General features: G+C 40.8%; 1 protein-coding gene across 2 annotated transcripts in view; it reads right to left on the bottom strand.

Moving 5' to 3' along the window:
• Window positions 1-17120, bottom strand: part of HHAT (hedgehog acyltransferase) — a 320626-nt gene that overhangs the window by 264219 nt on the left and 39287 nt on the right. For both annotated transcript variants that reach the window (XM_032878104.1, XM_032878103.1), the window contains exon 4: window positions 7946-8059. In XM_032878104.1, coding sequence (XP_032733995.1) covers window positions 7946-8059 — 114 coding nt within the window. The remainder of the gene's footprint in view (window positions 1-7945; window positions 8060-17120) is intronic.

Raw genomic sequence — 17120 nt, forward strand, 5'->3', positions numbered from 1 at the left:
AACCTGCCTCTCTCTGGGAGGAGGTGCGACCCCCAAAGGAAGATAGATTAGATAGCAGATGGAGATGGGAAGCCTCTTTCAGGGCTTAAGGACTGGAACAGCAAGACTAGCTCAGATGCTAACATGCTTTCCCTGCAAGGGCTGTCTGTCCACACCTCCTGACCCCTCCAGGAATGGGGAAATAAAAGACAGCTGCAGCCCAAATCTTCCACTTTGAGTAAGTCCCATAAACACCCACCATCTGGGACACTTAGTCCAGGTGGTGAAAGCACAAAGCTAATGGGGCCAAAGTTGTGGCTCATACTTACCTATCAGGGCCAAGCAGACTCAGACAGAGAAAGCCCTGTGCCCCAGCCACAGGCAGAACCCCTCCCACCAGCTGTCACACAAATCAAGCCTGCAGCTGAGATGAGGGGATGGGAGAGACACACACCGATGACTCAGTGCTCCCCCCTGACGTTGCATAGGATGTGCTCTACAGCTACAGAGTCCACCTGCCCACCCAGGCCTGGTACGGAGATGCAGGAAGCTGAAAGAAGCAAACACCTGCATTCCTTCAGACCACAGCTCAAAAGCACCTCCTGGGAAGCCTTCCCTGACATCCCCAGGCAGATGTGGCCCCCGCCTCCTCCCAGGCACCCAGCCCACCACAGCAGCAGGTCCAGAATCAAGATCAGTATTTGGCTTCCTCTGTGTGCTCACCCAACTTTCTCAGGGGAAGGGTCTGTGTCTCAATCCTTCCCCCCACCCCCACAACCCAAGTTTGAGAGAGGGTCAGAGAAAGACAGGCAGGGGAGGTGTGTAGGTATGGCTGGACAGACAGCCTCTACCCTCAGGGTTTCAGAATCTCAAGACAGTGGCCTCCATTCTTGAGCACGGTAGAGGTGACTGCTCCCAGAAGCAAACACACAGACCACAGTCATGGCACACAGCAAATGTCAGCAGCCCACAGCAGCCCTTGGCTTTCATCCCATACAAGCATAACCCTGAAAAACATCAGACCCTCACTACTACCCTGAGAAGCAGGCAGTACCTTCCCTATGGCATAAATGAGGAATGGGCTCAAAGATACTAACTGGCTTATAAGACCCCGTAGCTTGAAGGTGGCAAAGTGGGATTCACTTAAGTGCTCTTAAGTATTCAGAATACTGCCTAAGATAAAAAGAGCCTAACTCAAAGTTACAAGCAAATTAAGTGGAGAAACATCTAGATCCTAAACCAGGTATATTTCTGATGCTGGTACATGTGAAACAGCCGCTGAAAATGAAGGGAGTTTGGAAAGGAGGCGCATCCGGTGGAGAGCCTCTGGAAAGTTAATCCACATCTAGCATTCTCCACCGGGCCAGGTCGCCTGCAGTGAGGGCTGCTTCTTGGAGGCAAGAAAACCTCACTCTTTATGCATAAAGCACAGGCATGCATATACTATATAAACAGTGTATCTGTGGTATTAAAATTTCACAGTAAGAAGTCACAATTGGGAAAAAGGTGGGGGTGGGGGCACCTGAGTGACTCAGCCAGTTAAGCATCAGCCTTTGGCTCAGGGCATGATCCTGGAGTCTCAGGATGGAACCCCACATCAGGCTCTCTGCTCAGCCGGGTGTCTGATTCTCCCTGTGACCCTCCCCCTTCTTGTACACACAAACACACACACACACACACACACACACTCTGTCTCTCTCTCTCTGAAATAAATAAAAATCTTTAAAATAATAAATAAAATTAAAAAATAAAAAGGCTCAGAGGGGAAGGGGAACAATAAAGGAAAAAAAAAAGAGCTAGAGAGACATTAATCTACAGGAAGCAAACACGAACTAGCAAGAACAAGCGAGAGGCAAAGGAGACCAAATGGATGTGGCCATTGTCAGGCTCAATACAGGTGCAAGAGTCATAAGGGGGACAGGAGATGAAAAAGTTGGGTATGCCCAGGGCACCCTCAGTTTTCCTTCTGCCCCGCTTCATTCTTCCACATGTGCAGTTACAAGTATATCAAAAATCAAAACAGAGAAAGGTACATTTATAAAGTCTGTAAGGTATAGAGAAGAGGAAAACAGCCCCCACAAACGGGCCACCAGCTGCTGCAGAAGGACAAGGCTCTACCAGGGTTTTGGAGGGCGCTGGCCAGAGGTCACTTGGGCCTCAATTAAAATAAACCATCAAAGGGAAAAAAAGGGGTGGACCTGCATCTCCTGCAATGCTATCTGATGAAGGAGCGGAAGGCAAGCTGAGGGCAGCCCACAACACCCCCTGCCCCATGGGATATACGGGACATTCCTCAGGCACTCCTGGCTGCCCTAAAGGAACAAATAGTTAACTTAGATCACAATCCTGCAAGACATGGGTCTCCCTCAGTTTACAAATGTCCTAGTGATTTACATGGAAGAAGCTTGCTTATCAACAGCCTAACTTCCAGAGACACTCAGTTTCCTGAAGTCCTAACATCACCCTCTCCTCCATAAAATTGAGGGAGGCTGAGACAGAAGGAAATGTAAATAAAACTGAATTTCTTTTAAACCTGCAGCCCATTGATAAGGACGTGTGATAGGAGGAATCTAACATTCCTCCAGGAAGCTCCCAACTATCTCACTCTTAATGCCTTACTAGAGGGGTAAACAAACTTAACTTGTCAATGGCAAGGCCTCCAGGAGCCCATGGCTCTTAACATATGAAAGTTCTTTCTCAAAACCTCCCTTTTTCCTCACCTCTCCCAACTCCATAGTATATAATCAGCCACCCCTCAAAACCCTAGGGCAACAGCTCTTTCTGTCCACAGGTCCTGTCCCTGTGCTTTAATAAGCACAGATTTTACACCACAAATGTCTCAAGAATTCTTTCTTGGTCGTCGGCTCCAGACTACTCCACCCCACTGAACCTCACCTCTATTCCAAAACCCCATCATATCTACTTCCCATCCCAACCAGACATGACTACCATCCAGAATTTTAATAGTTATCTCATCTTTGTAAGCATACATGTAAATGTATCATTTAGTTTTGCACAATTCTGAGCTTTACATGGGATCATATCTGATGGAATCCTCTGCAACTTGCCTTATCAGCTCAATGTGCTGATCCAAAAATTCGTCTGTGTTGACCATTACAGCTATGATTCAGTCCTTTCCATGGAATAAATTCACCACAATTCTCCTTTTCCCCATAATGGACAGTTGGATTGCTTCTGGTTCTTCATTATTATAAACATCACGTCAATGAATGTCCTGACTCATCCCCTGATTGGCAAAAAGGAGTTTCTCCAGGGGATATGTCAGAATTAGTACTGTAGCTATGGGCTATGCACCTCTTTGTATTGCAAAGAAAAATACATATTCACAAGCTCTCTGTAGGAGTTCAGGTAGCCATTACGTGACACAACCAGGAGTTTTGTCTTTGCGCAACTGGAGAGTATGAAATGATATGGTTTTAAGATGCATTTGCTTGATTACTAATAAAGTTGAACATGTGTTCCAAGTTTATTGGTCATTTGTGTCTCCTCTTCTGCAAATTTCTTTCCACATCTTGAGCCATTATTTACTGGGTGATTTGTCTTACCTTGGGAAATTTATGTATTCTAAATACTAATCTGTCAGCTTGTAAATTACCTATTAGTGACTTGCTTTTTCACTTTCTTCATTATCTCTTTGGATACATCCAATGATGTACACACTGCTGATTACACAGGATTATACACTGATAAGTTTAACTACATTAGAATAAGAACTTACCAATTCATTCCTTCACAATTTCTACTTTTTGTGTCTTAAGAAATCTTTCTCAACCTCATCATTAACAGATATTCCACATCACGCTTTCTAAAAATAATATACCTTTTCACTGTAAGTCCTTAATCTCCACTGAAAAGGAAAAGTGTGCATTTCTTTTGAACACAGCTAAACAATTGTGTCACCACCGTTTATTAAACACTTCATCTTTTCCACACAGATCCGAAATGCTAATTCTGTCACAAAACGAGTGTCCATCTATGCACAGGTATTTTCTAAACTCTATTCTGTTCCATTGGTCCATTTTTCTACCCTGCTGCAAATACCACAATGTCCTCATTATCATATCTTTATAAGTCATAATATCTGGTAGGGTACATCCTCTGGTTTTGGTATCAATTTTATACTATCTTCTTAAAAGGTATGTTCCCTCTTTTTCTCTTTTCTGAAAAAGTCTGGGAAAGATTTAGGTCATTTGTGTCTTGGATTTTTGGCAGAATTGGTATATTACTAGTGTTTTCTTTACAGATAGATTTTTGACTAGTGATTCAATTTCTTTTCACGGTCATAGCACAATTTGGTCATTCTATTTCTTCATGAGTCAGTTTCAGTAAGTTGTATTTTCTAGCAATGTGTCTGCTTTGCCAAAGTTTTCAAGACTTTTGGTGTAAAGTTGTACAAAATATCCTCTTACTATATTTTTTCATCAGCTTTTCCATACCTAATACTGCTTATTTGTGCACTTTCTTTTTCCTTGACCAATCTTGCCAGTGATTATTTTATTAATTGCTGCTCTTATTTTTATTGTTTCTTTCCTTTCCTTCTATTCTTTCTAACTTAATTTGTATGCTTAGTTCAGTATTTTTCAGCCTTTCTTTTTTTAATATGAGTATGTAAGATTATGGTTTACAATTAAGTATCATTCTAGCCACACCCTGTAAGTTTTGATATGTAATATTTTTCATTCATTTCTAGTTTCTAATTTCTAGTATGATCTCTTTTTTGGCCTACAAATTATTTAAAAATATGTTCTCTTTAATTTCTAAATGAAATAGAGTTTTCAGGTCATCCTGTGTTACTGGTTTCCAAACCTAATTGCACTGGGATTAAAGAGGGTAACCTATATAAAACACATACTTCAAAATCTATTTGAAAATACTTTTGAGATTTGTTGAAATTTATGGTCCATATATGATTAATTTTTTAAGATTTTATTTATTTGAGACAGAGAGAGAAAAAACAGGAGCAGGAAGAGAGTGGCAGAGGGAGAGGAAGAGCAAGAAGCAGGCTCCCCACTGAGCAGGGAGCCTAACGCGTGGCTCAATGCCAGGACCCCGGAATCACAACCTGAGCTGAAGGCAGATGCTTAACCAACTGAGCCACCCATGCGACCCTTATGTGGTTAATTTTTATTAATACTCTGTATTCTTTAATATAGAATATGAATTATCTAGTTGTTAGGTTTAACAATTTACATATACTTCTTATATCAAGCTTATTAATTATATTTTCCTTGTTTTTTCTATATATCAATTAGTCATGAAATTATGTTAAAATCTCTCCCCATAGGAGCACCTGGCTAACTCAGTTGGTTGGACATCTTTCTTTGTCTCCAGGATCCTGGAGTCCTGGGATTGAACCCCACATCAGGCTCCCTGCTTAGCGGGGAGTCTGCTTCTCCCTTTGCCCTTCACCGTGCTCATGCTCTCTCACCCCACTTATGCTCTCTGGCACTCACTCTCACTCTGTCAAATAAATAAATAAAATTTTTTAAAAATCCCTATAATCATATATTTGTCTATCTTTATGGTACTGACCAATTTTGCATTATATTAAAACAAACAAAAGTAGAATTATAACACCCTCCTAATTAACTCTTCATCATTAAACAATAAATGTCTTTGTCACTAATAATGCTTTTTGCCAGCTATTGAAAAAACTGTACCAGTATTTGGGTGGGCAGGGAAGACGGAGAGTCTTAGATTTGGTTGGAACATCTTTCCCATCCTTTTACTATTAAACTTTCCATGTCCCCCATTTTAAGTAGATCTTGCTAAGAAGCACATCTCAGGACTATGTTTTTATTTCTTTTTTTATTTTCCTTTATTTCTGTTTTTCTTTTATCCAGTTTGACAATCTTTTTCTGGGGGACATGGGTGGGGATAGGTCCATTTCCACGGATTATGATATATCTCCCACTTCTTTTGTACTTTCTATTTGTCCTATCTTTTCCATGTTTGACCCTTACTTTTTTTAAGATTTTAATTATTTGAGAGAGAGAGTACACAAGCAGAGAGGAGGGGCAGAGGAAGAAAGAGAAGGATGCTCCCCACTGAGCAAGGAGCCCAATGCAGGACAGGATCCCAGGACCCCAGGATCATGACCTGAGCCAAAAGCAGACACTTAACCTACTGAGCCACCCAGGTGCCCAAACCCTTACTTTCTAATGAGATTTCTAACAGATGAAACCCACCACTTTTTAAGGTGGTAAAAAAAGAACAGCACTGTCTCTACCCCTACTTTACAGAAAATGATGAATTAAAATTCAGTGGTGAGCTTTACTAAAGTTATAAAGATAATCAGTGAGAAAGCCCAGGACCTAATACACCAGCTAATATTCTTCGGCTACGTTGCAACTGACCCTTACCACAGCAGTAGTAGTAAGACCGGACACTTTTCACAGGCCTCCTGGACATTTCACCTTCCCCTCACAAAATAAAAGTGACAGGTATTATGCTATTCATTTTACAGATGGGAAAACTGAGATCTAGGGGCAGAGTAAGTCATTTACCTATGGGCAGAGAAACCTTGGTTAAACACAAAAATGTTAAATTTCTAGAAAACTTGAACTCTTAAAAAAATACCAAACAAATTTGTGGCTTGAGTACCTATACTATATAATCCTTACTAGCTTAGGGACATCCCAAACATGTATTATTTATTATTGGGTCTGCTTAGAAAGTCCTAGGAAATTTCTAATGTATGAAGATATGACCACATGTAATGATTTTAGTTTTTGCCATTTTAGAAGATGGAAATCAGTTGAATACAAAAAGTAATCAATATCATATTTAAAACAAAGAAAGTTAATGTGCTGCTGGGATTTCCTATCTTCCAGGATGAGAAGTGAGCCTTAAAAGTACCAATTTTCAGGAAACAGCTAAAAAATGGCCCAAGTCAGGTCCACCTCTCAAGCCACCTTGTTTTCTCAGTCTCACATTCTGGTCTCTCTTGCCCAGAGGCTCCTGTGTCTTGTTTCTTCACTTCCATGAACCTCCAAATATCAAACATTTTTTGTGGGCTGACTTCAAGTCACTTTCTGGTTATCTTTACTACACAGATTCCCCAGCAGAGACTCATTTTTTTTCAAATTAGGAATCTACAGAGTCGAGAAGCATATAGCAGAAGACTCTGGACAAAGCGTGGTCCCTCCACTACAGAGAGATCCTCCTGGTAATATCTCAAATCCCAGGGTAGCTAAACACACCAAGAGGCTTTCAATCTTCCTGCGTATGAAAGCAATTCCCAAACACCCCCTTTGAAGTAGCCCTTATCCTCCACTCCAGGCCAGGGTCAAAATAAACAATACTACTAGAATTCTGATCTACAACAGCTACCATGGCATAAATTATTTGACATTAAAATTATTCCCACTTAATGATATCATTCACTCTACTTTCTTCTGAACTTATACGAGAAATCAGAGGTCCTGACAAGCATTTTTTAAAAATTTTTTTAAAGATTTTTTATTTATTTATTTGACAGACAGACAGAGATCACAAGTAGGCAGAGAGGCAGGCAGAGAGAGAGAGAGAGGAGGAAGCAGGCTCCCTGCTAAGCAGAGAGCCTGATGCGATGCAGAGCTCAATCCCAGGACCCTGGGGTCATGACCTCAGCCAAAGGCAGAGGCTTTAAACCACTGAGCCACCCAGGCACCCCAAACATTTGTTTTAGTAAGATCATTTGATTAGGTATGATCTTAATACCGTCTGTAGTTCGTTTTATTCTAAAACCTTCAATGGTTTTAAAAATAACTTGGAGGAAGCAAGTGAAAGATAAGAATGTATGAAACATTTATCATAAATGCCTTTTTTGATCATCAGCAGGTCTTTCTCATCTTTTCCAGGCTTCCGAGGCTAATATCCACATCTCCTGATTCCCAGTTCAGGACTCTTTTCTCTCAGAAAGCAAAGAAAGCAGCTTAAAAGGAAACGAAGCACGTAAGCATACCTTCCTTGCAAGCACATTGGCCAGCTGAGACACAACCACGTGGCCAAACAGAAACCGCAGCAGCCGCTGTTTTCCCCATTCCATCCAGAAGCTCCACTCAAAGTCGGTCGGGTCCTAAATAGGCCGAAACAAGTTAATCAGAGGGATTTTCGTACATCTTAAGCAGAACACAAACTCCAGTTAATGAAACAACCCGAAAGAAGGCCAGTGTGTGTCCAAACCCCATAAAATGGCATTTATACACTTCCAGCCCAGGCGCTGCCACAGTCCCACCCACTTTGACTCTTCCCTCCAGCTCTGCTGGTCTCCTTGCCATTCTCCAAAGAAGCATCTTGTCAGAGCGGATCCCCCAGCACCCTCTGTGGAACAGAAACCATTATTATTCTCATTTTATAAAAGATGAAACAGAGGCTTAAAGAATTCATGTACCCAGTGTCCCACAGATACCGCAAGCAATGAATTGAGGTCATCTCAGGTTAGCCACACAAACAAGAGAAATGCAAATTGGACACTAATAAAATTGCTTAAGGTCAATCCTGTTAAGTCTTGCTGTCATTTCAGGCAGGAGGATAATTTGATAGAGAAGTTAACCAACTCCCTATGGGATTAGGATGAAAGAATGAGAGCTATGCTTCCCTTCCCTTCAGGAAGCTCTGTGTCCATTAGCACCGTGTCTGGACCCGTACCAGGCACAGGGTCTGTGTGGTTCCCTGGCAGGGGCAGGTGAAAACTTCTGGCAAGATTGAACAAGTGAACAGCTGGGAACTGACATCCAAAAGCCTTGGTTTGGCCTCAGGAGCCCCAGGGAGATCGTGGTGGCCAAGGTGAGTATGGAAGGAATAAACAGTGACTGGCCACTCTAAAATGGGCAACGCAAGGTTGGCCAGTGAGCATCTCGGCACCACCATGATAAGTGGGGATCTGAGATCCTCTGGACTTTCTAGCCAAATTGTGTGGGCGGGGAAGGAATCCCCTAGTGCTACTGATCCTGAACAACTCACCAGTCTCTGCCAATGGAACTTTAATTGGATTTAGAGGAAAATACATGATTTTTTTCTTTATACCTGAGGATTGAGGGGCAATTTCATACCATTACACATATAATAAAACTCTTTTTCCAGAAGGTAAAATATAGATAGAATTTATCTTGGTTCATATCAAACTATGAATACAGAGGTAGGAAACCTAGCAGCCAACATTGCAAACTTGTTTTGATTTAGACCCCAGATCTACCCATATACTGGTTATAATGATCTTGAACGAGATGCTTTCTTTACCTTTCTATTCTATAGGCTCATATGATAACATTACTGATCTTCTAGGGGTCTATGAGGGATTTTTGTTTCTTTTTTCAAGGTTTACTTATTTATTTGACAAAGAGAGAGAGAGCATGGGGTGTGGGGGCAAAGGGAGAGAGAGAATCTCAAGCAGGCTCCATGAGATCATGACCTGAGCCAAAATCAAGAGTTGGATACTTAACTGACAGAGTCACCCAGGCACCCCAGGGTTTGTGAAGTTTAAATGAGAATATATATATATGAGAATATATATACACACACACACACACACACACACACACACACACACACACACATATACATATACCAAAAGTTTAAAACAGTTACTGGCATGCTACACTCACTAAAAACTGTTACCGGCACTGCTAGTTTCATGTACTTCCCATTCTACGTTAGCCAGCAAGACTGTATCATGCTTTCTATGGTGCCACTTATTTGCATTTTTTCCCATTTTCCAAATAAATACTTTTTTTATATTATTTTATGTTACTAAATTTTTTGTTATTTTAGGTTATTAAATTTTATATTTTTATGTTATTTTTATTTTTATTTTTGTTATTTTTTATTTTATGTTATTTTTTATGTTATGTTATTTTATTTTATTTTTTGTTATTTTATGTTATTAAATTTTGTTATTTTTTGTTATTAATTTTTTTTATTTTGTTATTTTTATTTTATGTTACTTTTATGTTATTTTATGTTACTTTATGTTATTTATGTTTTATTTTGTGTTATTTTTATTTTATGTTATTTTATGTTATTAAATCACACATGTTCTCCACATTCAAGATCCTGATACACACACGACCTGCTCATAGAGCCCCATTCCCATCAAAATCATGGATCTGGTCCAGTTCCTTCCACTCAGAGATGATGACATCAGAGCCCAGGACATGCCCATGCCTCACAGCCAGGCAGCTACAGAGCAGGGAACTCAAACTTTTAACCTGGCTCTTGACCCCAGCTAAAGCTCATTTCCCATCTTGAAAAATTTCAGACTAGCAGAGAGTAAATTAACTAAATAAAGGCAAACAAGCTCAAAGGTCACATGATGATGTCATACTAGGAAAATGCCATTTTTGTAACAAGGATAAAGGTAAAAACACTAAAAGCCAGGCTTGAATTTTTTTAATTCCCCTTCAAAAAATATTCCAATATTTTACCTTTTTAAATACAATATTCTTAACTCAGAATTACACTTAAAATTCAGAACCCCAGGCTTACCCATGCTTCCAAACTTTTCCAACCTTAATTATTTAGCAGAAAAATGATATCTCATAAAATATAAGAACCAAAAAGACCTTTATGTTCCACCAGAAGGCCCTGGATTACTGAACACCCTGTGCTGGTTATACCCCATCAACAAAAATTATACAGGCTTTCATCATTAATTCCTTTTCAGAAAATATCCATTTAAAAGAAATAAAAACATATCTCTCATGTCTGTCCTTCTCCATTTAAAATATTTACCTACAGAAATAACTGGACAGAAAAGCTGAGCCAAGAACAGACCAAGATGGCCAATAACTAGTGATTAATGATTTGGGTAAGAAAAATGTTGACTGGCCTGCTTTTATAGGCAAAAGCTTTACAGACACTGAGTTCAATCATACAATTCAAGGCAAATGTTAGAGACTCAAATCAAGAATAATTTTTCCATATTTTGTTCCTTCCCCAGTTCCTTTCTTGACCCTGCAATTCTTAGTCAATTTGAAACTATTCTTCAGTTCTCGAAGTGAATCAGACATAGACTGGGGATACATTCTAGCCAGACAGAACCAGGACAGCTCCACAGTGAAAGGGGAGACTGAACTCCCAGGGACACCCCATGTTCTGTGTAAGTGCTTCTCAACCTTCAGTATGCACACAAATCATCCACACATCTTGCTAAAATGCAGATTCTGGCCCAGGTTCTTATCTCTGGGATGGCGACTGGGATTCGAGATGTCCAACAAGCTCTCAGGTGATGAGGCTTCCTGGACTTGGGGCCACATGTCGAGTAGCAAAGATCTAACACTGATTACGCCTCCCGACAGGTGAATGTTCATCACCCCAGAGGATCTGTAACAGGTCACCCCACCTCATATGATTCTCAGGCAGGGACACGCTAAAGTGGACCTGGGGCGCCTCGGGGGCTCAGTCGGTTAAGCGTTTCCCTTCGGCTCAGGTCATGATTCCGGGGTCCTGGGATGGAGCCCCACATCAGGTGCTCTGCTCAGAGAGAGCCTGCATCTCCCTCTTCCTGCTCCTTCCCCTGCTTGTACTTTCTCTCTTTCAAATAAAATAAAATCTGGGAAAAAAAAATCTTAAATTGGACCACCTAATATTTACAAACTGGACAACCATCATCTTGCACACTATGGAAAGCCCTGAGCAACTAGAGTCAAGAATTTTTTAGATGAATAAGTTAACACATACAGTTATTCATCTGCAATAATTGAATAATTGAAATATTTGAAATTGAAATCATTGAAATTTGAAATTGAATAATTGAAATAATTGAAATTGAATAATTCAAAGTTATTCATCTTTCAATCTGCAACCAGGCAAAACTGAGAAGTCTAAAGCACATGACAGTTCAAAAGAAATGGCCCAGGTCTGGTATTCTTAAATGCCTCTTTTCCATATGGAGAGGAGAGTTCTATCCTAGGCACTGTGGGAAATCCTGCACGTATTCCTCACCTTGGAGAACTCGTAGAACCAACACCAACCCCCTACCATCAAGACATTGAAAATCTGCAAGGCAAGAGAGGTCACAGTGATGTGATTCAACCACATATATTTGTGTAAATGAAACCTTTCCTTTTCACATAAATCACTAATATTCTGCATATATGTTTTCTTTTTTTTTTTAAGGTTTTATTTATTTATTTGACAGAGAGAGACACAGAGAGAGAGGGAGGGAACACTAGTAGGGGGAGTGGGAGAGGGAGAAGCAGGCTCCCCACCGAGCAGGGAGCCCGATGTGGGGCTCGATCCCAGGACCCTGAGATCATGACCTGAGCTGAAGGCAGATGCTTAACCGACTGAGCCACCCAGGTGCTCCTGCATATGTGTTTTCTAAGGATAACCTCCCAACAACCCTTCCAGCCATTTTGTTTTTAAACTATATTACAGATGACTTAATAGAAGGTCAGAATAGGCAAATTATTTGCTCAAAATTAGTGGGGGGGGCAGAATTTCAAACACAGACTTGTTACCACAGAGGAAGTCCTTTTCCAAGATGTTTCTACTTGTGCTGACTCTACCTGTGGGGCAGGGGAGCCCCACCCAGACCAACAGATGCAAACACACACATGTACAGAGTGCACCCCACTATCTGACCAAATGGTCCCTAACTAAGAGGGTACTTCCTTAATGCCACCATAACCACAGAGACGTTGGCTCAGTATGATGTCTTTTCCCCTCTTCCAGGAGGACCTCCTGCACCCCCTTCTGTCATTCACATTTCAGTCCCCGCCCCTTTATCATAGCAGATCTTATTCTAGTGCTTTTTATTATAATTGGTTCATGTGTTTTCTCTCCAGGGAGAAGAAATGGCAAGTTCTTGAGAGTAGAATCTTGACTTAACCACAAATGCCCAACATTCAGCACGCCTTAAAAAATGGTGGGGGGAAAAAATGGTGCGGAAGTGCAGTCAGGCATCCTAAGTTCTCATCACACTTCTGCTCATGCACAAACCTGGATAAGTCCCTTGGCTATCTGGACCTGAGCCTTCTTGCAGGTAAAATGAAGGGATGAACTAGCATGATGTCGAAGATTCCTTTCAGAGAATAACCCAAAAAAAAAGTTATTTTCCAGACTGAAGGAAAGAAGCCCTAGTAGAGAGCTAGTCACCTGCCCACAGACTGAGTTCTGACCAAGTACCCACCCTTTAGGAAAGGGGTTGATCTCCCTTCACCCTCCTGTGTGACCACTCCTGGCCTCCACCCTGTCTGCCTGCTCTGTCCCAGAAAGTCCACCACTCACCTAGCCTGCCCTCTTTCCCAGATTAGGGGGAGAACTACTACAGTATATTCAGTATGTAGTAGGATACCACCCATAAAAAATAAGTCAACTATCCTCAGAGAAGCTAAATATCATGCCCCTGGTCCAATAGCCAACATATGACAAAGCCTGATTTTAAAGCCCTAGGTCCTAGGCTGCTAAGTCTGGATTTCTGTGCTAAATACATATAGCATAAAAATTGTTAAGATGGTAAATTTTAAGGTACAGCTCAGCATCCAGTCCATTTACACTGTGAAACAACCGTAACCACCATCCAGCTCCAGAATTTTCAGCTAGAATGTTCAACTGCTTGACTCAATAGAGTTAAATCTGACATTAATTTCTGTACTTCTCTGGAACCTTGAAGGGAGGTTGGGTGGGGATTCCCATAGAGTGATTTGTACTATGTATTTGATAATACATAAACAGTAAACTATTGTACTCTGATAACCCCAGAAACAAAAATTCAACAGTTTTTAAGTTCATATCCTGAAACAGACACTCATAGGTAAAATCTGAGACAGTTGACATGCTCAAGATCCCCCTAACCCAGTCAAAAGGAAAGAAAAGAAGGATTCTAGAAAGTGGACTGAAAGGAGTGAATTCATGGTTAACAAAAGGGAACCATGAACATTCAGAAAAGCTGCAACATCTAAAATGCCATGGGAGAGGTGCCTGGGTGGCATAGTTGGTTAAGTGTCCAAGTCCTGGGTTTGGCTCAGGACATGATCTCAGGGTGGTGATCCTTCAGGGTCATGAGATGGAGCCCACGTTAGGCTCCGCACTCAGTATGGAATCTGCTTAGAGTTTCTCTCTCCCTCTCCCTCTGTGTCTCCCCACCGTGTTCACTCCTCACGTGCGTGCACACTCTCTCTAAAATAAGAAAATAAAATAAAATAAAATATGCCATAGGAAAACAACCATCCTAACTAACCTTCTCCTCAAAATAAAATATTGGCTCTGTATGGCAGATTCTGCCCACTGGCTCAATCAACACTTTTCCAACACTTTTCTGGTGTGACTTCCTAAACATTAGAGGTCACAAGGCAAAAAAAAAAAAAAAACAAAACAAAAAAAAACCCACAAAAACAAAACCCTACATTTCCCAGAATTCCCTGCAGCTAGCTAGCATATCTGCCTGCACCCCAACTTTTGATGAACAAATACACAATGACTCTGAAGGTGTAAGAACATAAAGATGTCTAGGCTGTGAGGCTCTCCTGAAAGAACAGTGGTAGAGGCCCCTGTTTCCTGCCGCAGCATCAGTGGACACTCCAGGGTCCAGTCGGTCCAGAGGTGCGCCAGCGCCAGCTGCCCTGTGTGGCAGTTTTGGCTAGTGCACCACAGTACTATCTACTCAAGCTGGGACCTGTGCACCAGCCACAGTTTTGCTCTGGGACTTGTTCCTGGAAGTTCACTTCATGCCTGTCCCTACAGTCCTTTCGACTACTCTAAAATCTCCTTACATCCCTGCTATAAATTCCTTTCTGCTTAAACTGACTAGTGTGGATTTTATGGTCTGCAATGGAATCTTGATCAACATATTTTGGAGGGAATTTTTCTTCTGACTGCAATCCAGCTCCAGCTATATAACAGAACCCACTACAAAAATAATTTGCTTTGAAGAGCACTATTTTGAAATAAGTCTATTCAGTGGAGGAAAATAAAACGAAGCAAAACACCAGCAGGTCAGTCCAAGGAGGTTCTAGAATAAGGAAGGCATGAGTGTGTCACATTCACAAGTGTATCAATTTATATATTTCAAACCCAAACAGAAAATGATCTACCTTGTCCACCAATCTGTATTTTTCACTACCAAAACTCTTTCCTGAGATAGAGAAAACAATAGAGAGCAGAATCTACTGCATATTACTGTTTTCCTTACCCTCACATCCAGCATTCTTCAAAAAAGGAAATATTACAGAAATACTGGACACTTTTGTGTATCTATTTCCTAAATAGCATTATGTTCAGATTACTTACTTCGAGACCATTCCTAAGAACTCAGCACATTGAGCAAAAGTTCTCTCTGAACAGAGAAAAGCTTTGTAAGATACTGGAATCCAGAAATGTTTTCCCACATGTTCAAAGGCAGCAAGCTCACCAAAATGGCTTATAAATTTCCAGAGGAGAAAAGAAAAAGAGAAAGAGAGAGAGAAAGAGAGAAAACTAATTTGTAAGAATCCTGCACAAAAGCAGCACTGCTCTCTGAATGAACTCAGGCTAATGATTCATTTAGCAATTATTGGAATAGTTTTATCTTTCAACAGATGCTTTGCTATGTCTAAAATAATTTGAACTCAATTATTTTACTGCTCATAATTTCCAGACACAACACTCTTCCCCCAACCAACAGCTCCTCAAAGATAAAATGTTTTGGGGGCGCCTGGCTGGCTTAGTAGGTAGAACATCAGACTCTTGACCTCAGGGTTGTAAGTTTAAGCCCCATGTTGGGTGTGGAGGCTACTAAAGAAAAAATTTTAAAGAGATAAAATGTTTTCACTACAAGGCTTTTTTTTCTATCAATAAAGTATCTGCTTAAATGTTTCTGCCAGCTTGCGCAGGTAAAGAAGATGCTCACAAGAGTGGGGATGCCATCAACAGGGCCAGCACAGGCCACAACTGTTCTATACTCCATCCTTCCCAGTCTCTTAACTGGTCCTCATGATCTAAGCCTCATAAATCTGCCCAGGGTATGATGGGAGCAGGGAGGTGTTCCACGGAAGAAAAGAAAACATCTCTCAAGATGACTTAGTAAAATCAAAAGACCTAAATTCTTCGAATCTCTTCAATCCTAACAACAATGTAAATCCAGTAACAATCTCTGGCTAACCCTTTCCTTATCTACTTCCTAGGAGTTGCTCCAGAGTATTCAAAACTTATGCATATACTTGATCAAACATGTATAGATTCTGCCTCCCTGCCTTGTCTAGATTTCTCCTTTTCTTCCTGAAGCTAACAAAGAGAATCAAATTTTTAAAAGTAAATATTGCATTTTAGTATAAAGCCAAAGGCACAAAAACTATATTCTTTTCCCCACACTTCTCAACTGGAAAAACTATTATTTTCTATAAGGTATATGGAAAAACGAGTTGTAAACCAGTAATAAGGCGATAAATAAGTTGGGGATCATGACCAAAAAAAAGGTAATAGAACAGGATGGCTAGAGAATAAATGATTTACATAAGATTTCCTAGCTACAAACTCTGCTAATAAATCACACATCCCATTATTGTCACTTCTTCTGAATACCAAAAAGACAAAGTGAGTCACAATAACATGGGGGAAAAAAAAAATCACCCCCACCCCACCCCTTGGGAGCATTGGCTCCTAACATGGCCCTCCTACTCAGAGGATTTGCCTTCTGCTTGGGAAAGTTTGCACACATTAAAAACAACAACAACAACAACTAGTTACTATACAACATCTCTGCAGTGGGCAAACCTGAGCAAATGAACTCTGGGTAGAATCCCCAAATGTTAACAGTCCCCAGGGCATAAGGCCAATTAAGAAGATATGAGTGATAAAAGAGAAAAAAGAAAAACATTTTTGTCATATATCCAGGGGACAGGAGGGGAAGTCTTCATAGCCCCAGATATCATTCTTCTTTTTGAATTTGACACACTGCATGAAAGACCAGGAAAGCGAACAGAGTATGTGAAGGGTTCTCCCACACACGTTTTCCGTCTGTCCCCTTTGCCCATCAGCTGCCCAAGCTTTCAAAATGAGACCTCCCTGTGAAATAGAAAATACATATATTGGCCTCTCCCCCCAGTGCCTGCACAGAGCTCCTAAAACCCTTATAATTTCTTGTGATAAGAGCACTGAGAGAATTTTTTGTTCTAATACTTGGTACCTGACACAGGGTTCCTAATTCCCTTGGAATTGTC

The sequence above is a fragment of the Lontra canadensis genome, unplaced genomic scaffold (assembly GCF_010015895.1).
Source record: "Lontra canadensis isolate GAN:19392208 unplaced genomic scaffold, GSC_riverotter_1.0 scaffold63, whole genome shotgun sequence".
Classification (NCBI taxonomy): Eukaryota; Metazoa; Chordata; class Mammalia; order Carnivora; family Mustelidae; genus Lontra; species Lontra canadensis.